The 26,802-nt window shown below is 44.9% G+C and overlaps 1 protein-coding gene and 1 pseudogene across 1 annotated transcript in view; one reads left to right on the top strand and one right to left on the bottom strand.

Moving 5' to 3' along the window:
- LOC141126579 (uncharacterized) overlaps window positions 1-26,802 on the top strand; it is a 927,381-nt gene that overhangs the window by 543,676 nt on the left and 356,903 nt on the right. The window contains exon 6 of the mRNA XM_073612498.1: window positions 20,558-21,759. Coding sequence (XP_073468599.1) covers window positions 20,558-21,759 — 1,202 coding nt within the window. The remainder of the gene's footprint in view (window positions 1-20,557; window positions 21,760-26,802) is intronic.
- The window catches only part of LOC141126578 (uncharacterized), a 1,610,887-nt pseudogene that overhangs the window by 1,547,709 nt on the left and 36,376 nt on the right, over window positions 1-26,802 (bottom strand).

Below are 26,802 nucleotides of genomic sequence, written 5' to 3'. Positions count from 1 at the left end.
GTACACACGACCGGTTTTCTCGTCGGAATAAACTCTGAAGGTTTTTCCGATGGAGTTCCGATGTAATTCTGCTGAAACTGTCTTATGTACACACGATCACAGCAAAGTCCGACCGCCAAGAACGCGGTGACGTAAACACGTACGATGGGACTAGAAAAAGGAAGTTTAATAGCCAATAGCTTCCGTCTCGTACATGCTTCAGAGCATGCGTCGTTTTTTTTCTAGGTCCGTCAGAATTTTCGAAAGAAAAGTCCGATGAGGCCTACACACGATCGGAATATACGATGAAAAGATTCCGTCTGACTTTTTCTGCTGGACATTCCGCTCGTGTGTACACGGCATAAGTCAGCCAAGTGAGCTCCATCCCCCGATATCCTCTGCCATGAATGACAAGAATTGTGTCACCTCCGGGGTCACTATTGTAATGTACAACACAATATATAGAGTAGAGAGGTCAGCACTATTGTATAGTGATCACTGAGGGGAAATGTTGAGAATTTGAAAAAAAGGGGGAACATAGGATCTCAGTGGTGGGACAGGGGAGCAAGAGGATGGAAAAGGGGGCTTTGAGGATACAGAGGGGCATTGGGGGGAAGACATTGAAGGGGGTGGAGACAGAGGGGTGGACGGAGGTCAGTGAGGGAACAGAGGGCTGTACAGGGGAGCAATGGGGGCAGAAGTGGGACAGAGGGGATGGACAAGGGGCAGGGATAGGACAGAGGGGTGTGTAGGGACAGAGGGCTGGACAGGGGGGCAGTGGGGGGAGACAGAGGGGAAGTGGGGGACACAGGTGTAGATAGGGGACTAGAGAGGGGGGCAGCGGGGCAACAGAGGAGTGGAAAGGAGGTCAGTGGGTGGACAAATGTGTGGATGGGTTGCAGTGGGGTGAATTGGGGGATGAATACCCGGCTGATGGTGTCCTGTTCCGCAGATTGATGTGGAGCTCCTCTGATGAATCCTCTATGGTTGAGGTCCTCTCGGATGGTCCCTCTTGGCTCCTCTGATGAGTCTTCTATGGTCGGGTGACTTCTGACTCTTCCCAGCACGGTGACTGGACATGAAGGGGGAAATCTCTCCCAACACTCGGCTTCTCTTCCTCCTGCTCACAAGTGTCCACAATCAGGGGAAAGTTCTTCTCCGTGTCCCTGATGGAAGATGGAAGCTTCTTGTCCTGGCTGAGAGGTGTGAGGGATGTTCTGTGTCTGCACTACAGATGTGGGAAGACTCCAATCACATTGTGAGCCAGCTTCTTCAGAGACGCCCTGGGGCCACTCTGACTACAAACACAGTGTGGGGGAGGGGGATCACACTAATAGAATCTCATTCCATATTGGTCATTTGAAGAAGGTTTGTTGGATGTTCTTCTGGTTAGTGGAGGGAAATGAACGTTGATTATTTAGTGCAGTGAGGAGAAGATTGGGAGGAGCAGGATGGGGAATTTTTCTCCAAGGAATGAATTTCTAGCAGTGAATGTGGTTTTCATTCAGTAAATTCCATTCATTCCAAAATGAGATGATAAAAGGAAATGAAATGTTGAACTCCTTCTGATCGCCATTCATCAATCCATGGAACGTAGTGAGAATATTTCTGCAAATTCTCCTTCAATAATCTCCTAGTGTATGAGGAGCTTTTCCCTTCTTGTGAATGAATGAATGATTTGTAAAGCGCTACAAATGCGAACTGAATTGCCTCAAGGCGCTGATGCGTTGTGTTGTGAGCTTCATTAGAAGAGGTAAGTCTTGAGTTTTTTCCTGAATGACAGATTGTTTTCTTCCATGCGGATGTGAGTCGGAAGAGAGTTCCATAGCCGAGGTCCCTGGACTGCAAATCTTCGTTCTCCCCTTGTTTTGTAGCGGTATTTGGGAACGAGGAGGAGGTTTTGGCTAGATGATCGCAGATTGCGATTTGGTGTGTAATGTTTTATTTTTTCTCGGAGGTATTGAGGGGCGTTTCCATGTATGCATTTGTGGGTGAGGCAGAGGTTCTTGAAAGTGATCCGATTCTTTACTGTTAGCCAATGTAGGCTCCCAGGGGAGATGGACTCCCAGGGTTTTTTTCCTGTTATTAGTCTTGCCGGCGTGTAAGCTGATATTGGGGTAGTCCTATGTAGAGTGAGTTTGCATAGTCGAGATGGGAATTGATGATTGTTCCAACTACTGCTGCTTTGTCATCTTCTGGGATGAAGGGGATGAGTCTGCGTAACTTGCAGAGGAGATGGTGTGATCCACTAACTACTGATCCTATTTGCGCATCCATTGTCATTTCTGGGTCCAAGATAACTCCAAGACTTTTTGCCTTGGTGCTGGGAGAAATGGTCTGTCTTAAGATGGCGGGGGGTGTACATGAAGTCTTGGTTTTGGGATTTTGGTTGGCGTGTAGGTAGAGAAGTTCTGTTTTTGACCCGTTGAGTTTGAGGGAGCTAATGGTCATCCAGTCATCTATTAAAGTGAGGCATTTCTCTAGTTGCTGATGGTGGTCTTTTTGTCCGGTGATCCGAAAGTGGATTTGGGTATCCTCTGCGTATGAGTGGAAGCAGAGGTCTGATTTTCTGATGATATTGAGGAGAGGGCGGATGTAAATGCTGAATAGCACTGGCGACAAGGGGGAGCCCTGAGGGACTCCACAGGAGATTGCCCGGGTTTCCGAGGTAAATGTTCCTAGTTTCACTGTCTGAGAACAATTCTCTAAGAAGGATGGGAACCATTTTAGACTAGAATCTGTGGCTCCTGCTACTTCTGTGAGCCGGCCAAGTAGAGTGTTGTGGTCCACTGTGTCAAATGCTGCACTGAGGTCTAACAGTACCAGGAGACATGATTCTCCGTCATCTGCTGCTTCGAGTGCATCGTCCCATATTTTTAGAAGTGCAGTTTCCGTACCATGGCCTGGGCGGAAACCTGATTGTAGAGTGTCCAGAAGTTGATGCGTGTCAAGGTGGCGTTGTAGCTGTTGTACTACCGCTTTCTCCATAATCTTGGAGAGGGTGTTGAGACTTGCTATTGGTCTGCGGTGGTTAGGGTCTTTAGGGTCTTGTGTCCTCTTCCTTCCTCCCCTGATCACACTGGTGTCTTCAGAGAGATCCGGAGCTGAGCTCTCACATCTCTCAGGACTCTCATATTGCACACACCGGGGGATCACCTCATACAATTCATCTTCTACATGTGATGGACGCCATGACACTCATTTCTTGGGGAAAGCTTTCTCCCGGGGATCTTGGAGGAGATGAAAGTTATGTTTTTTCGACGCATGTGTGAGACGAGGCACATGACATCACACGCTCCATCTTCTGCATGCGCGGTATAACATAAAATTTCATAATGGTGGTGTGGGGGAGGAGACACAGGAGGGAGAATATGGAGTTACTATGGGGGAGGGGCAGTACAGGAAACACGGGAAGTGGGTGACAAGCGACATATTGGGTAGATTCTGGAATAGAACACAAAAGCCTAACGCTGACCACACACTATACAATCTGATTGAGATTTTCCAAAACAATGTAATTCAGTGTGTATGGGATCAGGCAGATCCTTGTACTATGTTCTAAGATGGAAAGGAGATTGTACAATCAGATTGTATAGTGTATGGTCACCTTTAGCACCCATTCACAGCAACAGTTACTCTGGCCATACACTAGGAGATTTTCAAATGAACGTCTGCCCGGCTTCTCACCCCTCACCCATACACAGCCCTCCCCAACTTCTCACCCCTCCCCGACTTCTCACCCCTCCCCCATACACAACCCTCCCCAAATTATCACCCCTCCCCCACACACAGCCCTCCCTGACTTCTCCCCCCTCCCCCCATGCACAGCCCTCCCCAACTTCTCACCCCTCCCCCCATACACAACCCTCCCAGATTTCTCACCCCTTCCCCATACACACCCCTATCCAAATTCTCCCCCCTCCCTCCATACACATCCCTCCCCCACTTCTCACCCCTCCCCCATACACAGCCCTCCCCGACTTCTCACCCCTCCCCCATACTCAGCCCCCCAATGCTTTTCACCCCTCCCCCCACACACAATTCTCACCCCTTCCCTGTACTGGACATGTCCTATCCTGTCCTCTAATATTAGAAAGCAGAGAGTGTCTGTACTTCTCATTACATGTGACCGCCCCTCCCCCATACACAGCCCTCCCCTCCCCCATACACAGCCCTCCCCACCTTCTCACCCCTCCCCCATACATATCCCCCCCTGACATTTATCTTCCAGAGCCTCTGGTTTATAGACCAGATACATCCTAAATATAGAACCATTTATCCAACTGTCCATCCAGAGCCTCTGGTTTATAGACCGGATACATCCTAAATATAGAACCATTTATCCAACTGTCCATCCAGAGCCTCTGGTTTATAGACCAGATACATCCTAAATATAGAACCATTTATCCAACTGTCCACCCAGAGCCTCTGGTTTATAGACCAGATACATTCTAAATATAGAACCATTTATCCAACTGTCCATCCAGAGCCTCTGGTTTATAGACCAGATACATCCTAAATATAGAGCCATTTATCCAACTGTCCATCCAGAGCCTCTGGTTTATAGACCAGATACATCCCAAATATAGAGCTATTTATCCAACTGTCCATCCAGAGCCTCTGGTTTATAGACCAGATACATCCTAAATATGGAACCATGTATCCAACTGTCCATCCAGAACCCCTGGTTTATAGACCGGATACATCCTAAATATAGAGATATTTATCCAACTGTCCATCCAGAGCCTCTGGTTTATAGACCGGACACATCCTAAATATAGAACCATTTATCCAACTGTCCATCCAGAGCCTCTGGTTTATAGACCGGACACATCCTAAATATAGAACAATTTATCCAACTGTCCATCCAGAACCTCTGGTTTATAGACCAGATACATCCTAAATATAGAACCATTTATCCAACTGTCCATCCAGAACCTCTGGTTTATAGACCAGATACATCCTAAATATAGAACCATTTATCCAACTGTCCATCCAGAGCCTCTGGTTTATAGACCAGATACATCCTAAATATAGAGCTATTTATCCAACTGTCTATCCAGAGCCTCTGGTTTATAGACCAGATACATCCTAAATATAGAATCATTTATCCAACTGTCCATCCAGAACCTCTGGTTTATAGACCAGATATATCCTAAATATAGAACCATTTATCCAACTGTCCATCCAGAACCTCTGGTTTATAGACCAGATACATCCTAAATATAGAACCATTTATCCAACTGTCCATCCAGAACCTCTGGTTTATAGACCAGATACATCCTAAATATAGAACCATTTATCCAACTGTCCATCCAGAACCTCTGGTTTATAGACCAGATACATCCTAAATATAGAACCATTTATCCAACTGTCCGTCTAGAGCCTCTGGTTTATAAACCAGATACATTCTAAATATAGATCCATTTATCCAACTGTCCATCCAGAACCTCTGGTTTATAGACCAGATACATCCTAAATATAGAACCATTTATCCAACTGTCCGTCTAGAGCCTCTGGTTTATAAACCAGATACATTCTAAATATAGAACCATTTATCCAACTGTCCATCCAGAACCTCTGGTTTATAGACCAGATACATCCTAAATATAGAACCATTTATCCAACTGTCCATCCAGAGCTTCTGGTTTATAGACCGGATACATCCTAAATATAGAGACATTTATCCAACTGTCTATCCAGAGCCTCTGGTTTATAGACCGGATACATCCTAAATATAGAGCTATTTATACAACTGTCCATCCAGAGCCTCTGGTTTATAGACCGGATACATCCTAAATATAGAGCTATTTATCCAACTGTCTATCCAGAGCCTCTGGTTTATAGACCGGACACATCCTAAATATAGAGCCATTTATCCAACTGTCCATCCAGAGCCTCCGGTTTATAGACCGGATACATTCTAAATATTGAGCCATTTATCCAACTGTCCATCCAGAGCCTCTGGTTTATCTCTGCTGCATCCTATGTACAATCTTGGTTGCTGTCTTTGTGGGCAGTGTTTGGGGGTTAGTGAAAATATGGCTTATCCATGTATTTTTACTGTTCCCCAGTTGTAAATATTAGCCAGTTGTAAATAATAGCTAGTTGTAATAATTAGCTATTTTTGCACCTCTGTGCAGCCTGTGTCCCCTCCCCCACACCGCCATTATGAAAATGTATGTTATACCGCGCATGCAGAAGATGGAGCTGTGATGTCATGTGCCTCGTCTCACACATGCGTCGTACAACATTCCTTTCATCTCCTGCAAGATCTCCAGTAGATTTTTTTTTTCCCTATATAATGAGTGTCATGGCGTCCAGCACATGTAGAAGATGAATTGTATGAGGTGATCCCCCGGTGTGTGCAATATGAGAGAGGAAAATTCCCCATCTTGCTCCTCCCAATCTTCTCCTCACTGCGCTCAATAATCAACGTTGATTTAATCTCCACTAACCAGAAGAACATCCAACAGACCTTCTTCATATGACAAATCTGGAATGAGATTCTGCTAGTATCTTCCCAGACAATGGAGGGAGGGGTCCTCTTTGTGAATTCTCCCTCCCCTGCACTTTGTTTGTAGTCAGTGTGGCCAAGGGGCATCTTTGGAGGAGGGGCCCCCTGTGAGGAAGCTGGCTCACAATGTGATTGGAGTCTTCCCACATCTGTAGTGCAGACACAGAACGTCCCTCACACCTCTTAGCCAGGACAAGAAGCCTCCATCTTCCATCGGGGACACAGAGGAGAGACAAAGAAGATCCTCACACAGGTCAGAGCAGAATCAGCTTCATGTCTACAGTCTGCACATCGCAGGCCTAGAACCCCCCACAAGGTGGAATGACACTTTAGAGAGAACTGTCCTCTGATTGTGGACACTTGTGAGCAGGAGGAAGAGAAGCTGAGTGTTGGGAGAGATTTCCCTCTTCATGTCCAGTCACTGTGCTGGGAAGAGTCAGAAGTCACCCGACCATAGAAGACTCATCAGAGGAGCCAAGAGGGACCATCCGAGAGGACCCCAACCATAGAAGACTCATCGGAGGAGCCAAGAGGGACCATCCAAGAGGACCCCAACCATAGAAGACTTATCAGAGGAGCTTCACATAAACCTCCAGGATACCATCAGCCAGGTATTCATCTTCCAATTCACCCCACTGACCCTTCTCTTTCCACCATCCCCCCACGGCCTTCCAATCCAGCTCCTTGTTTCCCCTTACTACCTCCCAGTTTATCCTCCCCCTGTCCCTCACTTTCCCCTATCCAGCCCCTGTTCCCCTCATTGCCCTTTTTCCCACCTCACTACCCCCTTATAGACTTAATTTTAAACTTCTGGCCCCCCAATTACCCTCCTGTCCCCTCACTGCCCCGTCCAACCACTGAGCATCAGTGCCTCCTGTCTCTCTATTGAGCACCTCTGCCCCCCCCCCCCTGTTCTTGCCCCATTTTACCTACTAAGCACTAAGGATGAGCTCAGGCATGTTCGGAGCCGCATGTGGAGAGCCCGCCAGGAAGTCAGCACTGCGCTGCACTAATCACAGGCAGTGAGACATTTCCTGATCTCTGCAGCCGAGGACCGGGAAAAGTCTCACTGCCTGTGATTAGCGCTCTGCAGTGCCGACTTCCTGGTGGGCTCTCCACGTGCGGCTCCGAACATGCCTGAGCCTATCCTTACTAAGCACTAATGACCAACATCCCCCTCTCCCCAGTGATTACCAATTTATTCAATCAACTGATAACAGCAGGCATCCCCCTTCCCCCACACTGACCCCAGATAATGGGCACTTTTCCCCCTGCTTCCTCATCTACTGCCCCCTTTCCAACTGCCTCCCTATTCCCTCCCCCAATTCTCCCTGTCCCCTCACTGCCCCCATGTTGTGTGTCTGGTGTGGGGTGTACATGGATAGTGGGAAGAGGGAGTAACACAAGGATTCTAGCTTTAGGGGAGCCTGAGGAACCCCAGAAGTGTGTGCTGATTACTAGACCGATCCCCAACCAGCTGGTATTACTGTCTAACAATAATCTCCCTCTCCTTCCCTCCTCCACCATACAAGGTCCTCTCCTGGTTTTCTAGTTCCCGTGGTCTTTCATCCTTGTCATGTGTGTGGCAGTGGTGGGATAATAGAGTGTGTGTGCTGTTATACAGCTGTTACCCCTGTCTGGGCTGGGAACTTGGGGTTCTCCTGACAATCTGCCAGCGTGCTGGGTGATTTCTGTGGATATACAACAAATGGAGGTACCTTGTGTGTTGTCCGACCCCCCACATCCCTGTACCCCGATACCATAGTCTGTAACAACAGATAGAGGACATTTTTCTGGGTTCATTCATGGCAGAGGATATCGGGGGATGGGATGTTCTCCAAGCTCCTCCTACATAACAATCTATAGTGGTTTATCGATGTTCCGCCATCTTGGACCTCTCGGAGGAAACCCAACAGGGAACAGCAGGGGGCACCAGCAGGGGGGAGGGGCGGCACATTCTCTGTATTGTAAAAGTGATTGGCCAGTTCTCCAGCTGTCCCGATCACTTCTACATGGCGGCCAATCACTGGCTGAGAATAATACAAAGCTCATTTCTCTATTAACCTCTTGAATACCAGAAGATTAACGACCGCCCACAGTACATTTACATTATCACTTTGATGCTAAATATCCTTGTAATGGGAGCAGCTAGCTGCCATACCCCCCAGTATCCCCTTGTTATGTGGGCGATTGTCTACAAAATAAACATGGTTTCAGTGGCACATTCACCATAAGATCACTTTTAGAGGTGGCGGGAGAGGTGCCCCCCCTCCCCGCTTCCCAATCATTTCCGCTGATAAAGGCGGAAGCAATCCGAACTGCTGAAGGGATGGGCAGGAAGTCGAGTGAGGGCAAGATAGCCCCCCACTCCACTCTATGCCTTTGGAGGACCGAAGCGATGGTCTGATGTCATGGCTGATGCCTAATGGCCTTAACCACTTAAGCCCCGGAAGGATTTGTCTCCTTAATGAGCTTTAACTGACAATTGCGCGGTCGTATGACGTTGTACCCAAACAAAATTGACGTCCTTTTTTTTCTACAAATAGAGCTTTATTTTGGTGGTATTTAATCAACTCTGCGTTTTTTATTTTTTGCGCTATAAACAAAAATAGACCGACAATTTTGAAAAAAAGCTATATTTTTGATATAATAAATATCCCCGAAAATTTTTTTTAAAAACAAATTTCTTCCTCAGTGTAGGCTGATATGTATTCTTCTACATATTTTTGGTAAAATCGCAATAAGCGTATATTGATTTGGTTTGCACAAAAGTTATAGCGTCTACAAAATAGGAGATAGATTTATAGCATTTTTATTATAATTTTTTTTTTTTTTACTAGTAATGGTGGCTATCTGCGATTTTTATCGGGAGTGCGACATTGCGGTGGACAGATCGGACACTTTTGACACTATTTTGGGACCATTGACATTTATACAGCGATCAGAGCTATAAATAGCCACTGATTACTGTATAAATGACACTGGCAGGGAAAGGGTTAACACTAGGGGGCGATCAAGGGGTTAAATGTGTTAACTAGGGAGTGTTTCTAACTGGGGGGGGATGGGACTGACTGGGAGAGGAGACCGATTGTTGTTCCTAAGCATTAGGAACAACATGTCAGTCTCCCCACCCCATGACAGAACGGAGATCTGTCTGTTTACATTGACAGATCTCCGTTCTGTCTCTGTCAGGAGCGATCGCGGGCATAGCGGCCAGCGGGCACCCGCATCGGCTCCACCGTCGCGCCACGGGTACGCGCCCCCCTTGTGCTCTTAAAGTGGCTGGCGCACAGCTATGACGGCTCACCCAGAGGAGCCAACCTCCTGGTCCTCAAGCAGTTAAAGAGCCTTTTTTTATTTATTTTTTGCTTTTAAAGGTAAATGAGAGATTTGGGGTCTTTTTGACCCCAGATCCCTCTATAAAGAAGACCTGTCATCCTTGTTTCTAATTCAAAGGGATTCCTTGTAATAGGAATAAAAGTAATAAAAATATAAAAATAATTAAAGGGACAGTGTAAAAATAAAATAAATAAGAAAAAATAAATAAAAGCACCCTGTCCCTACTGAGCTCACGTGTAGACGTGAAATCATACGTAAGTCCCGCCCACATATATATAAACGGTGTTCAAACCACACATGTGAGGTATCACCGCGATCGTTAGAGCGAGTGTAATAATTCTATCCCAAGACCTCCTCTGCCACTCTAAACAGGTAACCTGTAAACATTTTTTCTATATTGTTTTTATTAAGAACTTTTCACAATATAAAACAGATTATAAAACTGTATAAAGGGTACAGATAAGGAGGAATAACCTCCACAAGACAACTGACAAAGTCTATTGTAAACAGTATAAATCTACAGTGAATATTTTTGTTATAGTAGTAATCAGATAATAGAATAAATAAATTAAAAAAATGATAATAAAAAAATTGGAGTAAGAATAAAATAATATAAAAGGAAAATAGGGGGGAGGGTGGGGCTGCTGAGTGTTGTGTTGCATGGCAGTGACTGGCAGCTGTGGGGTTTCTCCACCCTAAACACCCCCTCCCTGCCTCTTCACCCTAAACACCCCCCTCCCTGCATCTCCACCCTAAACAGCCCCCCTCCCTGCCTCTCCACCCTAACCCCCCCTACATCTCCACCCTAAACACCCCCCTCCCTGCATCTCCACCCTAAACACCCCCCTCCCTGCCTCTCCACCCTAAACACCCCCCCCTCCCTACATCTCCACCCTAAACACCCCCTTCCCTGCATCTCCACCCTAAACAGCCCCCCTCCCTGCTTCTCCACCCTAAACACCCCCCTCCCTGCCTCTCCACCCTAAACACCCCCCTCCCTGCCTTTCCACCCTAAACACCCTCCCTGCCTCTCCACCCTAAACACCCCCCTCCCTGCCTTTCCACCCTAAACACCCCCCCTGCCTCTCCACCCTAAACAAATAACCTCTGTGTTTAATGATGGGGAGGGGGTCCTGTGCAACAATGGAGGGTAGTGTTGAGGAAGGGGCCCTGTGTAATGATGGTTAAAGGTATGGTGGTAGGGGGGTTGGTTTTGTTTAACAATGCCCCTCAAGCCCCTTCCACTGATAAGTCTGTCCACACCCATTTTTTGGCGTGATGTGCCGCATGTTTACATTAGCCTCGAGTTCTAAAGTTGGGAGGTATGTACTGTGTCCTGTGATGCTGGGACTGAATACTCTGTCCTGTGATGCTGAGGCTGTATACTCTGTCCTGTGATGCTGGGGTTGTGTACTCTGTCCTGTGATGCTGAGCAGTATACTCTGTCCTGTTATGCTGAGTTGTACACTCTGTCCTGTGATGCTGAGCTAAATACTCCTGACACTATGGGTGGAAGTTAGTGGAATAGAGGGGACGGAATGGTGGATTATATAAGGGGTGGGGCTTATGAGAAGTGGGATGGGCCAAATGGAAGGGGCGGGGTCTGCCTCCCCATGCTAAAACGTCACCAGCTACCACTGGGAACATTGGTCTGGCAATGTACATTCCCTAAGTACCCTTGGGTGCAAGCCATCTGGTGCCCTTATTTAATATGCTCATAAAACAAACCCATCTCTCCTTTGTGTTCTTTGTTCTTTGTTGATTTTATCCCAATTTATGCCTTCTAGCAAAGTTTGTAGTTTAGGGAAGTTGGCTCTTTTGAAATTAAGTGTCTTTGTATTCCCCTTATGTTTCCTGTTGGTGTGATTTATACTGAAGCCAATTGACCTGTGTGTATTTCCACATCCGTGATCAGGTCTGTATTGTTGGTAATCAGTAGATCCAGTAACGCTTTATATCTAGTTGGTGCATCTACCATCTGACCCATAAAATTGTCCTGTAAGACATTAAGGAACTGGCGAGCCTTAAATAAATGCACGGTTCCCTCCGCCCAGTCTATGTCTGGATAATTAAAATCCCCCATTATGATAACACTTCCCATCCTTGCTGCTAATCCAATTTGTGATAGGAGATCCGTCTCCACTTCCTCCCTCAGGTTAGGGGGCCTATAGCATACTCCCAGTATTATTTTCCCCTTAGCTTCATCCCTTTGGAGCTCTACCCATATGGATTCCACCTCCTCTCTAGCTCCCTTAGTGATATAATCTCTCACATTCACTTGTACATTATTCTTGATATATAGGCATACCCCGCCCCCTTTTTTACACTCTCTATCCTTGCAATAAAGGGTATACCCTTGAATGTTTGTCAGCCAATCATGAGAGCTGTTGAACCAGGTCTCTGAAATTCCCACAAAATCAAAATCCTCCTCATACAACAGTATCTCTAGTTCCCCCATCTTGTCCGCCATGCTCCTGGCATTGGTGAATATGCCACATAGTTTAGACCGGTCGCATATTGTCCTCGTATTGGGTGTTTCGAGATTGCAACTAGGACTTGTTACTATACTTACCTTGGGTTTAGGTGCTTTAGTCAACCTACCACTAATGCCCCCAATACTACCCTCTGGAATATGTTCCGCGCTGACTATCTCTACCTCTGGACCCTCCCCCCCATCGCCTAGTTTAAAAATCCCTCTAACTTTTTGCCCATCTTCATTCACAGCTGTTATGCCCCCTCCTCATTTAGGTGTAGTCCGTCCCTTCTATAGTACTGATGATCGACTGAAAAGTCAGCCCAGTCCTCCAGGAACCCAAACCCCTCCTTACTACACCAGCTCTTCAGCCACTTGTTTACTTCCCTAATCTCCCTCTGACTTTCTGGTGTGGCTCGATGTACCGGTAGTATTCCTGAGAACACTACCTTGGAGGTCCTTTTCCTCAATTTAGCACCTAAGTCCCTAAAATCGTTCTTTAGGACACTGCATCTGCCTCTGACTTTGTCATTGGTGCCAACGTGCACCATGACAGCCGGGTCTTGTCCAGCCCCTACCAGTAATCTGTCCACCAGATCCGTGATGTGCCGAACCCGAGCGCCCGGTAGACAACATACTGTTCGGCGCTTCAGGTCTTTGTCACAGATTGCCCTCTCTGTCCTTCTAAGAATTGAGTCCCCTACCACCAGAATCTGTCTTTCCTTTCCCTTCACTCCCCCCCACTCTCACTGGAGGAGTTCTTCCCCCGGCAGCTAGGAGAGTCCCTCATCTCCAGCAGTGCTGGTCCCTGACTGGTTTCACCAATGTCACTCAATACTTATTGGGATGCTCCAGCCTTGGATCGGCCTCCCTGGCACTTCCCCCTCTACCCTTCCTGACTGTCACCCATCTACTCTTTTCTAGTACCTGCACCTCTTTGTCTCCACCCGCCTCTGTGCTGGCCCCTGTCGGCACCTGCCGGATACGTGCCCGGCTCACCTTTAGTATGGAGGGACTTCTCAGTGCTGACAGTTGCTTCCCCAGATTCAGAACCTGGGCTTCCAGGGAAACAGCATGCTTACATTTCGAACAGCAGTATTCACCCTTGATTGGATGATCAAGGAATACATACATGCCGCAAGATATACACTGAGTTTAATGAGGATTGGGGATTATACCCTGTCCAAATTACCTAATAACTAACTTCCTAACACTATACTGTAGTGTGCAGCCAGTCAGTGTAGTATATATATTACAGTGCAGAGTATATAGTGCAGTCAGTGTAGTGTGTGTGTGTGTGTGTGTATATATATATATATATATATATATATATATATATATACAGTTCCGAGTATATAGTGTAGTCAGTGTAGTGTATATAATACATTGTAGAGTATATAGTGCAGTCAGTGCAGTGTGTGTGCATATAATACATTGCAGATTATACAGTGCCATCAGTGTAGTATATATAATACATTGCAGAGTATATAGTGCAGTCTGTGTAGTATATATAATACATTGCAGAGTATATAGTGCAGTCTGTGTAGTATATATAATACATTGCAGAGTATATAGTGCAGTGTAGATTATATAATACAGTGTATTGAAGTGGTAAGGGGAACCCTATGACAGAATTAAGAAAAAAAATGGTGTGGGATCCCCCCCAAAATCCATACCAGGCCCTTTGGGTCTGGTATAGGTTTTAAGGGGCACTCCATGCCAATTTTCTTTTTTTTAAATAGCGTGGGGGTCCCCAAATCCACACCAGACCCTTATCCGAGCATGCAGCCTGGTAGGCCAGGAAAGGGGGGGATGAGTGAGTGCCCCTCATCCTGAACCATACCAGGCCAACATGGGGAGGGTGCTTTGGGGTGTCCCCAAAGCACCTTGTCCCCAATGATAATGGGGACAAGGGCCCCAAGATCTGAAGGGGGATAACAAGGGGGCCCCAAGATCCCGCCCCCCTATGTGAATGGGTATCGGGTACATTGTACCCCTACCCATTTACCAAAAAAGTGTCAAAAATTAAAAACCACAAGAGACAGTATTTGACAATTCTTTTATTTTATTTTTACTTTATTATTTACCCCCTTCATGACCAGGGCATTTTTTGCTATTCAGCACTGCACTGAATGTGAGTGTATAAATGCATGTACATGAGAGTAAACGCAACACAATGTGACTCTGGGAACAAAACACGAGTTTGTCTCCTTTCATCACCTGTCCTTCCCAATGTTAAAAAATGCACTGCAAACGCATGTAAATGCACATGTGGAGATTCATGAAAAACCTGCAGCTCCTGGTGGGAACAAACCCTTACAGGGAAAACTTATATTTGGGGGTGACATTTGGTGACAATGTGATCAGTTACACCCACTTATGTTTTATTTCACCATTATTTTTCTTTTATATCTGTGTTTTCACTTCAGTACTTGAAAAAATCTGAAATCTGAGAGTGATATGAAGACTTTGTGCCGTTATATTGTATGTTCATATGTCCGTGTGTACACCAAACTGAAAAGAGGGACATTTATAGGGCAAAGGGGGACATAGAAATATGGTGTCCTACAAGGGAGAGTGATGGGAGATAATAAATCACAATCTCATTACCTTCTCCACTGATAATTCCAGCAACGTCTCCTCTATAATTCCTCCCACATGGAGCTTCCTGTCTGTGCCTTACATCATTTCCTGTCTGTACCTTACATCACTTCCTGCCTGTACCTTACATCACTTCCTGTCTGTACCTTACATCACTTCCTGCCTGTACCTTACATCACTTCCTGCCTGTACCTTACATCACTTCCTGCCTGTACCATACATCACTTCCTGCCTGTACCTTACATCACTTCCTGCCTGTACCTTACATCACTTCCTGCCTGTACCTTACATCACTTCCTGCCTGTACCATACATCACTTCCTGCCTGTACCTTACCTCACTTCCTGCCTGTACCTTACATCACTTCCTGCCTGTACCTTACATCACTTCCTGCCTGTACCATACATCACTCCCTGCCTGTACCTTACATCACTTCCTGCCTGTACCTTACATCACTTCCTGCCTGTACCTTACATCACTTCCCATTAAGTGTATATTGATTGGTTTGTGTGAAAGTTATAGCGCCATCAAACTATGGGATATATACTGGAAATTATAATAAAGAGAGGTGCTTCTACCCCAAGTTAATGAGTTTCCTCCTGAGCTGTCAGGTGCTGGATGTGCAGTTGCTCATCTGCCATGTGATGAAAAGATGAAAGACAATCCACAACTCCGTACATTATCTTAAATCAGTCCTAAATGTATTTTATCTCCATAAAAGATAGGTTTACAGCAGAAGTTAACGCGTTTCAGCCACAATGGCCTTACTCACAGTGTGAGCGGGTGTTAATGAGTGTGAGTCTGTTTGACAGTGTGTATATAGTGTGGAAATGTTCTGAATATGAACCCCTTCTTCAGGGTCAGAACACGTTTTTCATTATTAGGCCGGAACATGTTCTTTATTTTGGAGGCGTGTCACTATTCCACCAATCGCCTTTTCACCTACAACTTTTATTGGTGCAAGAATTGTTTTTTTCTTTATCGCTCATCACGGGACACAGAAAACCTTATTAATCCTTACTCATGTGGGGTTATATGCCACCTACAGGTGATTGGACACTGGAATAAAAGACAGGAAGTCCTCTCCTATATAATCCTCCCATACAGGAAGTTCCTCAGATTTTTTTTGCCAGTGACTGAAGATGATGGTCATGGTTGTGCAGCTGTCTGCATAATGTTACCAGATTCTCAATGGTACAGATTAGGATCAGCCAATATAGGCAAAGCTGATCGCAAACTAAGACTTTCCTCTTCCCCCTTCTTTTTAGTGAAGGGGGATCTGACAAGTTACAAGCAGATAATGATGAGAGGCAGAACATTCCTCTTCATGGGACAATGTGCTTGGTACCCCAGAGTCAGAGCTTGATTCGGACTCAGAAGGCCTGGTGCATAATAATTGAGGTTACCACTTTCTGAGTTATTATCCAGCTCCCGGGGCACCCGCGCTGGAAGTAAGTTCACTTCTCCTCCCTCCCTCTCGGCAATCATCTGGGACACGTCGCAGGTCCCAGATGATTGCCCGGCCAGTCAGGCTTGCGCATGCGCAGTGTGTGCTCGGCTGTGAAGCCACAGCCAGGTGCTCACAGTGACAATTCTGGCACCGTGGAGAGGAGGAGGAGATGAGCGGGGCTTCGTTCCCCCGCATCGCTGGACCCTGGGGCAGGTAAGTGTCCGATTATTAAAAGTCAGCAGCTGCAGTATTTGTAGCTGCTGACCAAATTTTTTTTTTTAGTAGGAACTCCGCTTTAAGTGCTGTGTTAATTAACATGTTAATTATATATATCCCTTTCTTTTTGAACTAGATTAATACTAGCTATATGTTGTGCCTTTTAAAGGGCTCCCACGCCCTTCGGGGTGGGTCACTACTCTTCTGAGCCCCCGGCCACCTGACGCCCCTCGGTAAAACATGTGAGCAGTGGGTGATCTGCAACAGATGTTTTATATATACATGAAATATTATTATTTGTACTCACAAAATGTATCTCATGAATAACATGTACTCTCTTTGTTTCCATAGCTATATGATAATCATTCCTTAATACCATCTAATTATAGAAAGCTCCTGAAGAAGCAGCTAATTTAAACCCGTGAAACATGTAGAGCAACCAATATATAGATGGTATTTATGTTCTATTTCTTGTGATAGGATACAATTTTCCTGATTTTATGAATATGTTATTATATATATTTTTGTAATAAAATCCCTTTATTAATTTTACTGTTCAATATCAGTTAACGTACGGTACCACCAAAGTCCAAACATAGCCTCTCTCTTGCTCTATTCCACATGGATGGTGACTATATCATTGTGTGTGTCAGATTCCTATAAGGTGTCAGGAAGTCACTGTCTATTTCTCCATGGAGGAGTGGGAGTATTTGGAAGGACACAAGGATCTCTACAAGGACGTCACATCACCAGGTAAGAGGAGACTTTATTGTAAAGGAGAGAGCAGTACAGAGGGTCCACCTAGATCCCCCATCATCTGATAAACACATAGAAACAATGTATTCAGTCAGTGTGTGTGTTTCCTACAGATGGATCCAGTAATGGGAACCCACCAGAGACATGTCCCCGTCCTCTGTATTCCCGGGATTTCACACAGGTAAATTTAAAAAAAGAGATTAAAGAGGAGAATGATGAGGATGGGGTGATGGAAGAGTCAGAGTTTGCAAAAGGACACAAAGATCTGTACCAGGACACCATGGAGGAGTCATCCAGCTGCAGAAACCCACCAGAGAGATGTTCTCGCCCTCTGTATTCATGGGATTCCACACAGGAAGATCACAGCTATATAAAACATTATCAGGTAGATGAGGAACAATCACTTATAATATCATTAGGATCTGTACATTATCTGCATTGTTACACTTTATGTCATTTTTATTATTTATTCAGAGTGTAAACCTGGGCGAATCTAAAATCAACATTAAAGAAGAGATAAAAGAGGAGGATGATGAGGATGGGGTCATGGAGGAGTCAGAGATTTTAAAAGAACACAAAGATCTGTACCAGGACACCATGGTGGAGTCGTCCAGCTCAATGAACCCCCCAGAGAGATGTCCTCTGTATTCCCGGGATCCCACACAGGAAGATCTCACCATCCCTCATTATTACAAGGTTGGTGGGATGCAGTATGTAGGACATGGACTCGTGGAGGAGATGTGTAGATTTTATATATGTGATGTCACAGTGATAAAGCTTATATCTTACAGATGACATTCTCTCATTTTCTTGATTTAGAGTGGAGATCCAATCGATATAGAATTTGAGGTTAAAGCAGAAGAAGAAGAGAGGTATGTGAGGGATGATCAGCAGTCTATGGAGGAGGATGGAATAACGAGGACATTTATAGAGGAGGACACTCCTACAGAGATCAGTACAGGTGGGTCATTAACACTAAATACATTCCTCCACCCATACTGCTCACTTATTGGTCCAGAGTAGGGTGGGGACTGGGTGATATCAGCCTGTAATCCCCTGGTCACTTTCCTGAGCTGTGTTCCCCGTCCTGTATTCCTGTATTTCTCTCGGATAATCTTCCTTCTCTGTGCTGCAGATACAGCTCATGTATCTAGGATGGATTTATGGAGATTCTGGGGTTCAGCTGGTAGCGAAATGTTCATTTTCTCCATAGGCGTTGCTTGCTTTAGTAATCTGGGCCACGTGTCTTAAAGTGGTTGTTAAGCAACTCTAACCTGTATACACCATCAGCACTCCTCCTATTGTAGTGTCCCCCTCTGTGTGTGATTTATAAAAATAAATGCTGCAAATACCTAATTTCACTGCCGAGATTACGATCACATGACCAGCCAGCTTTCTCCTTTCCTTCTCTGAGAGATGCAGAGGGCGGGGCTGAGATTCCTCTGCTGATGTCAGTCTGGAGGGGAGGAGAGAGCTGGCTGGTCATGTGATCGCAATCCCGGCTCTTAAACGAGGTATTTGCAGCATTTCTATTTATAAATCATTCACAGAGGGGAACACTGCAATAGGAGGCAGTGCTGATGGTGTATATAGGTTCATGTTATGAGAGCAGCAGGAGGGTGGAGGGGCGGCTCACACACAGACAGAGGGGGGAGGGGGGAGGGGCGGCTCACACACAGACAGAGGGGGGAGGGGTGGCTCACACACAGACAGAGAGGGGAGGGGGAGGAGGACACAGGAGCAGAGAGGAGAGCAGATAGCAGAGCTGCTGATGACAGAGGCATGTAAATTGACCATGGTATCTGGTCTCAGCAGCCATGACACACCGTGGTCAGTTTACAGAGGGGTGGGGAGAAACTTGCAGGATCAGCCAGGTTTTTTAGGTGTTACGGGGGGCCAAATGACACGGGACAAGCACTGTGTCATATAACATGCTTTAAACGAACAGGATCCATTATTTTATTTTTTTGGGTTAACAAAAGCTTTAAGTCTTCTGTCCCATACCCGGATCTAGCAAGATCTCTGACAGAGGAATTCTCCCGGGGTTACTAGTTCTGTTGTTTGCTGGCAGTGTCGGGTGGAGGGATATGTCTGTATAGTCTCAGACCCGAGACAAGAAGAACTCTCCACATAGTATAGATCTATAACATCTCTCACTTTATTACATAGAAATATCTGTCACACACATCGGTAGACATGCACAGTGTATCTCCTCGGCGGTCTGTTCAGCCGCAATGGGCGTGATGACGTTAGAGTGTTATTCTCCGCCCAACATGCTGACATCATCACATCAGGGATTGGATCAGTGATCAAGCCCCTGATGACCTCATCTGTGGTGTTTTTTTTGTATATGATTTAAAGGGCCAGCGCTGCATATTTTGGAGGAATTCTGTCATACCTCATATCTGGGTATTAGTGAGCAGCTTCCTGATTACTTATTTCATTTCAGGGTGGAATCAGATTATAGTGTTTTGATTTTATATCTGATAATGTGATTGGAGCACAGACTTTTTCATTTATTGATATAATGTGATAATAGCCTAAAACTTTGGAGCCTTAAACAGAAAGTGATAATGAGGGAGGAGTCAATAACCCAATGATGGTGGTCTTCAGGATCAGTCCAGTCTTCATCTCGGTTGTTCTCCCCCCATCCTCACTCTCTGGTGGGGCTCAGCCCAGCTGTTATTAATGACTAAATCAGGGAGTTCAGGACTTCTTGTGTTGGGAAGATGGCAATGAGTGATAGAGGGGGTGGGGACACTCGTCCTATAATCCCCTCATCACTGTCACTCCTATAAAAGACAGTTCTCGTTGTTTCGTCACTCTCTGACTAAGGTCCGTGAATAAAGAAATTAACTGGTAGGAGATCAGAGGACCCATTTACTAGTTACCTTGAGGGGGGAATTGTAAGATCCTCAGAGACAAAGCTGCCTGATGTGGGCGGAGTCCTGGTTTAGGGGAACCAATCTGCTCATGTCTAGTAATAATCTTTCTATTTCTATTTTAGTAGATGGACGGGAGATGAGGAAAACCTCAGAGGATTGTCTCACTTTGTCTCCAGACTGTGAAGTAGAAGATGAGGACATCACACAGTATAGTCCAGGAGAAAACCTGACCACCTCAAATGTCCATCCGGCACCACACAGTGTAGATGGACCATCGTATTCCTCTTATCCTGAGGAACCTCAGACTGTGAGGGACGGTGCCGTCCTTCCAACAGATAAGAGATATTCTTGTACTGAGTGCGGGAAGTGTTTCCATTATAAATACCGTCTTAATGTGCATAAAAGATCTCACACAGGAGAGAAGCCGTATTCCTGTCCTGAGTGCGGGAAATGTTTTTCACAGAAGTCCCATCTTTCCACCCACCAGAGATCTCACACGGCGGAAAAGCCGTATTCCTGTCCTGAGTGCAGGAAATGTTTTTCACAGAAGTCCCATCTTTCCACCCATCAGAGATCTCACACTGGGGAGAAGCCGTATTCCTGTCTTGAGTGCGGGAAATGTTTTTCAGCTAGATCCACTCTTTCCACACATGAGAGATCTCACACGGGGGAGAAGCCATATTCCTGTCTTGAGTGCGGAAAATGTTTTTTAAGGAAGTCCCAACTATCCATACATCAGAGATCTCACACAGGGGAGAAGCCGTATTCCTGTCCTGAGTGCGGCAAATGTTTTTCTGTTAGATCCTCTCTTTACAAACATCAGAAATCTCACATAGGGGAAAAGTCATATTCCTGTCCTGAGTGCCTGATATGTTTTTCAAGGAAGTCCCAACTTTCCAAACATCAGAGATCTCACATGGGGGAGAAGCCATATTCCTGTCCTGAGTGTGGGAAATGTTTTTCAAGGAAGATCGTCCTTTCCACACATGAGAGATCTCACACGGGGGAGAAGCCGTATTCCTGTCCTGAGTGCGGGAAATGTTTTTCTGATAGATCCACTCTTTACAAACATCGGAAATCTCACACGGGGGTGAAGTTGTATTCCTGTCCTGAAAGCGGGAAATGTTTTTCAAGGAAGTCTGTCCTTTCCACACATGAGAGATCTCACACGGGGGAGAAGCCGTATTCCTGTCCTGAGTGCCTGAAATGTTTTTCAAGGAAGTCACAACTTTCCAAACATCAGAGATTTCACACGGGGGAGAAGCTGCCTTCCTGTCCTGAATGCGGGAAATGTTTTTTACACAAGTCCGATCTTTCTAGACATGAGAGATCTCACACAGGGGAGAAGCCGTATTCCTGTCCTGAGTGTGGGAAATGTTATTCAGCTATGTCCTCTCTTTCCACACATCAGAGATTTCACACAGGGGAGAAGCCATATTCCTGTCCTGAGTGTGGGAAAACTTTTTCAGATAGATCGGGCCTTTCCAGACATCAGAGATCTCACACAGGGGAGAAGCCGTATTCCTGTCCTGAATGCGGGAAATGTTTTTCACAGACATCCAGTCTTTACAAACATCAGAGATCTCACACGGGGAGAAGCCATATTCCTGTCCTGAGTGAGGGAAATGTTCCTTCCTGAAGTCTTGCCTTCCTGTACATCAGGGATCCCACACAACCCTTGAGGTGTATTACTGCCTTGAGTGTGGGAAATGTATTCTATATGAATGTTGCTGGACATCACAGCTCTCATGTGGGGAAGAAGCACACCATGATATACACCTCAGATATACTCCATGGCTGATCTCCATCATATAAGAAGCAGGGTGATATATTTGTGGTGAGTGTGTGAAGGGGGTGTGAGTCCCTGGATGTCCTTTATTATTGGCACGTGCACAGTGAGGACTTGTCTCACCAATATTCCACTTATATTGTGTTTTATCACTTGTTTATTTCAAGGTTCACATTAATTGGACCTTTTTCTATGTATAATGGTCATTTCACCTTCATATGTATGTTCTCTCATTGGTTGGTGGTAATACTTGGTTTGCAGATACGTTTCATTTAGCGTACTTTTTTTTTGTGGTTTTCAGCAAACATTTTCATAGTTCATGTTGCTGAATATTTTATTGTCACCATAGCGCTGCCTTTGACATTTATTTTCTTGTTAATACACGGGGTGGTTTATCTGTATCCACTTAGGAAATGCAGCAGCTGTGCTATTAATGAGGTTTATGGTGATCAATACTAAGTTTAGTCACTAATATTGGTAAGGTCAGGGGTCACACACAGCTTCTCCTGGGTGCAGGGACTATAGGGGGGTTTTATCTTTATTATATTTGTTTTTCTTTACTCTTTTTGTTCTTAGTAGATGATTCTTTTATGTCTGATTGTTGGAAGTGGTTACAATAGAGTGTATAGGATTTGTATAGATGGGGTATGATCCCTTTACCAGTATATGGATGTAGTACACTCCCATGTCAATGTGCTATGTCTATCTAAACAAGGATGGACAATGTCACTTGTGATTTGTAACTCTTTGTATTTTGTAACTGATTGTTCAATAAGAGAACTTCCAATAAAAACCATTGAAATATAAAAATGGAGTTATTGCCTTTCATTGATACATTTTGTGATGTAAGCTTTGCAAACACTTAGTGTTCTCATTTTTTTTTTAGTTGTTTAATGAATATGACAAGAATTCACCCAGCTGTGATGAATGTTGTCCATATTTTATCTCATTCAGTGATTTCCTATGATCATTGGTTCCCTCTAGTGACCATAGTGCGGTATTGTTGTATTTTTTTACTGATTGGGGCCTTTCAAGAAAAATACCTCATTATGACCACTAGATGGAGCTGACTATCATAGGATATCACTGTGTTAACCACTTCAGCTCTGGAAGGTTTTCCCTCCTTCATGATCAGGACATTTTTTCCTATTAAGCACTGCACTATTTTAACTGGTAAATGTGCGGTCATGGAAGCCCGTACCCAAATGACATTTATATAATTTTTTTCACACAAATAGAGCTTTCTTTTGGTGCTATTTGATCACCACTGGGGTTTTTATTTTTTTCATATATATATATATATATATATATATATATATATATATATATATATATATATATATATATATATATCATTATTTTTTCAATAGAATTTATTGAAGATTTTTATGTTACAAAGATATAGTGACAGGAGGGACTCCATGTCACCAGAAACACATTTTTCAGAGTGTTGTTTACAGAAGTTTAAACCATAAAATGAACAATAGCAAGATCCTACTAGTAGGGTGTAACAGTGCACTCTTATGCCGCGTACACACGAGCGCACTTTCCGGCAGAAAAGATCTGATGGAACGATTCCGTCGGACATTCCGATCATGTGTGGGCTTCATCGGACCTTCGTCGGATCTTTTCTGTCGAAAATTCCGACAGACCTATAAATAAGACATGTTTAAAATCTTTCCGACGGACTCGATTCCTATCGAAAAATCAGTTCGACTGTATGGACCGACGAACCAAAAACGACGCAAGAGCAGCGATTGGCTACTGGCTATGAACTTCCTTATTCTAGTCCAGACGTATGTCATCATGTTCGAAACGATCAGACTTTGGTGTGATCATGTGTAGGCAAGTCCGTTTCGTCGGAACTCCGTTGAAAAGTCCTTCGGAGTTCAGGGAGACGAGAAGTCCGCTTGTGTGTATACGGCATTAGAGAGGGATTGAGTAAGTAAATAAGTATGTACTTAAGTAAAGTAAGCAAGCAAATAAGTAAGTAAGGGACTATAGTGCTGTATAATAATGTAAGTAGGTGAGTGTACATTTATTGTACCCTGGTCTCCCATGGCGGAAGGAGACAAGGGGTGCAATGAAAGAAAAGAAGAGCTAAAACAAAAACATGCCTACAATAGTACATCAAACAGAATAACCGAGAACCAGGTATGACTGGATGGATCTTCTATCCTGGATTGCCCAGCTAAGGGGGGGGGCATAGAAGGTGGGGCCTGCAACTGCTTCCCTTGGGTACTACATATGAAGCAATGGTACCAAACAATAGTAATAAGAAGTCCCGATATTTACTGGCCAGTATGCCAGTGAGGGAGTGATTTTGGATGGTTAGATCCCTGGAAAGAGGAAGGGGGATGAGAAAGAGCTCAAGAGGTGTCGTCCTTGTCGTAGTGTGCGTGGAGATCCTCATTGTAAACGAAAGGACTGCAAAGGTTCTTAAGTGCGTCTGGGGATGTTGTTGCGTTTTATGAAAGCCTGCTAACATAGGAGGAAGCGTTGTTTGGCGGCTGAGTGATTGAAATCTGTGTTCAATTTCTCTTTGTGGAGCAGCAGTAGTAGTTCCTGTTTTATCTGAGAACGTTTTGGACGTGAGGGAGATCCAATTTTTTAGTATTGCTCTCCGAGTCACAAGAGACAGATTAAGATCCAATTTATGTGTTAGGTCTTCACATTGGATGACCAAGTCAACAGCTGATTGTCCCAATACCCAAAGGTGAGAAGAAGAGGGTCTTTAGGAAGATAAAGCAGGGTAATTCCTTGAATGAAGGATATGGTTTGATCCCAAAAAGCGGAGATGTATGTGCATGACCAAAAGCAGTGAGTTAGGATGGGTCTTTGCTGGGGGCAGAGAGGGCATAAGGCCAAGTGAGGATTGTTTTTTACCAGATGGAAAGGTATGTGTGCACGATGGATTATTTTAATTTGTGTTTCCCTCCATAGTTCGCAAGGTATCAGCCGGAGGACTTTGTTGTATCCCTGCAGAATTTTGTCCGAGAGCTCTGGATCCGGAAAGTCCTTACCCTAATTTGCTGCGGATGAGAACAAAAAAGGGGAGTTGATCTTGCTGATCAGAAGTTTATATATGTCCAAGATGGTGTAAGATCCTTCTTGGAGTAGACGATCCGTTATTGATGTCCTAACTCTCTTACCACCCTCCCTGTATGAGGTGCGGATGAAGTTGACACATTGCCAGTAGCAGAAGACATGGGAATTTGGCAGAGAGAATTTTTCAGCTATGTTCCGGAAAGGCATATGGTGCGCCTGTTTCTGTGTCACAGAGAGAGGAGAATTCAGTAAGGCAATTTGGTTGCCATAAGGTGTATATTGGGTGTTCCATCCCCGGAGGAAAGCTGGGGTTTCTTTGAATTGGTAGGTGCCTGGAGATGAAGGGGAAGAGATTTAAGCACTTGCTTACTTCCCTCCATGCTATAGCTGTATCTCGTAGAAGAAGGTTGTGTTGCAAGTCTGATCAGATTGATTTCCATTTGCAGTGTAGTATGGCCACCAATGAGTATGGGTGGGCCATTGCTGATTCGGAAGAGAAGTTGGAGTAGCGAGAAGTCTTCATTGTCCAGTCCAGGCCTATTCTCAGTAGGCAGGATAGATTGTACGCCCTGATATTTGGGAGACTAATGCCCCCCTCACCTCTGGGAAGATGTAGTTTAGGTAAAGCTATACATGGTCTCTTTTTTTGCCAAATAAATTTGGAAATGGCTTTATTTAACAGCTGTATATCAGTAGAGGTATAGTTTGAAGAAGGTAGAGTAAACAGGCAAACCTGACTTTCTTAAGTAGGTGGCATCTTCCCAGTAGCGAAAGAGGCAGATCCATCCTGTTTTCCAATTCTTGAGTGATTTTGGTAATTAAAGAAGGATAGTTTAAGGTGTACAAGGAAGAAGGAACTGTCCCTATCTTGATACCCAAGTATGTGATATGAGATTTAGCTATAGTGAAGGGTGAGTGGTATGACCAGAGGGAGTTTGTATAGGAGCCCAAGGGAAGGGTTTTGCTCTTATTATAGTTGATGCGCAGGCCCGAGTGGAGTCTGAATTCATCAAATCACTTTTTAATAGTGATCATGTCAAGGGAGGGATTGGCAAAAAATAATAAGTACATTGTCTGTGAAAAGAGCTGTACGCAGATCGTGGTCGCCTATATGTATCCCGTGTATCGGGGCTTGGCTTTTTAGATATCTAGAAAGGGGTTCCAGTGCTGGCAAGTTGAAGAGCAAGAGTGATAGGGGGCACCCTTGTCTTGTACCTTTTTCTATAGGCGGAATTCATTGGTGAGGAGACCTGCCACCACCAGGTTGGCTGCGGGAGAGGTGTACATAGAATTGACATGGTGGTTGAAAGAGCCTGTGAAGCCCATCTTGTTCAAGACCAGTGAGAGCCAATTAAAGTTGACGTTGTTGAAGGCTTTTTCTGTGTTCAGAGTGATGATAGCAAAATCTCCACTTGGGTGGCTTTTAGCATGTTCTAAGACCAAAAGCACCTTGCGGATATTTAATATGGCTGTTCTCCCTTTTACAAAGCCTGACTAGGCTGGGTGTATCAAAGTGGGGATAATATTGGCAAGTCTGGTGGCAACAATTTTTGAGAGGGTCTTGACATCCAGATTCAATAGTGAGATAGGTCTGTATGAGCCCGGTTCAAGGGGGTCTTTTCCTTTTTTTTGCCAGTAGTTTGATTATGGCTTGATTTCCTGTGGGAAGGTATGACGACCCACCTGACAAATGTCATTATAGACACGGAGTAAGGTGGGTTCAACTGTCTCTTGGAGAGTCTTGTAGAAT

Source organism: Aquarana catesbeiana, linkage group LG02 (assembly GCF_042186555.1).
Source record: "Aquarana catesbeiana isolate 2022-GZ linkage group LG02, ASM4218655v1, whole genome shotgun sequence".
Lineage (NCBI taxonomy): Eukaryota > Metazoa > Chordata > Amphibia > Anura > Ranidae > Aquarana > Aquarana catesbeiana.
The sequence above is the reverse complement of the archived record's forward strand: the minus strand, read 5'-3'. Positions and strand labels throughout refer to the sequence as shown.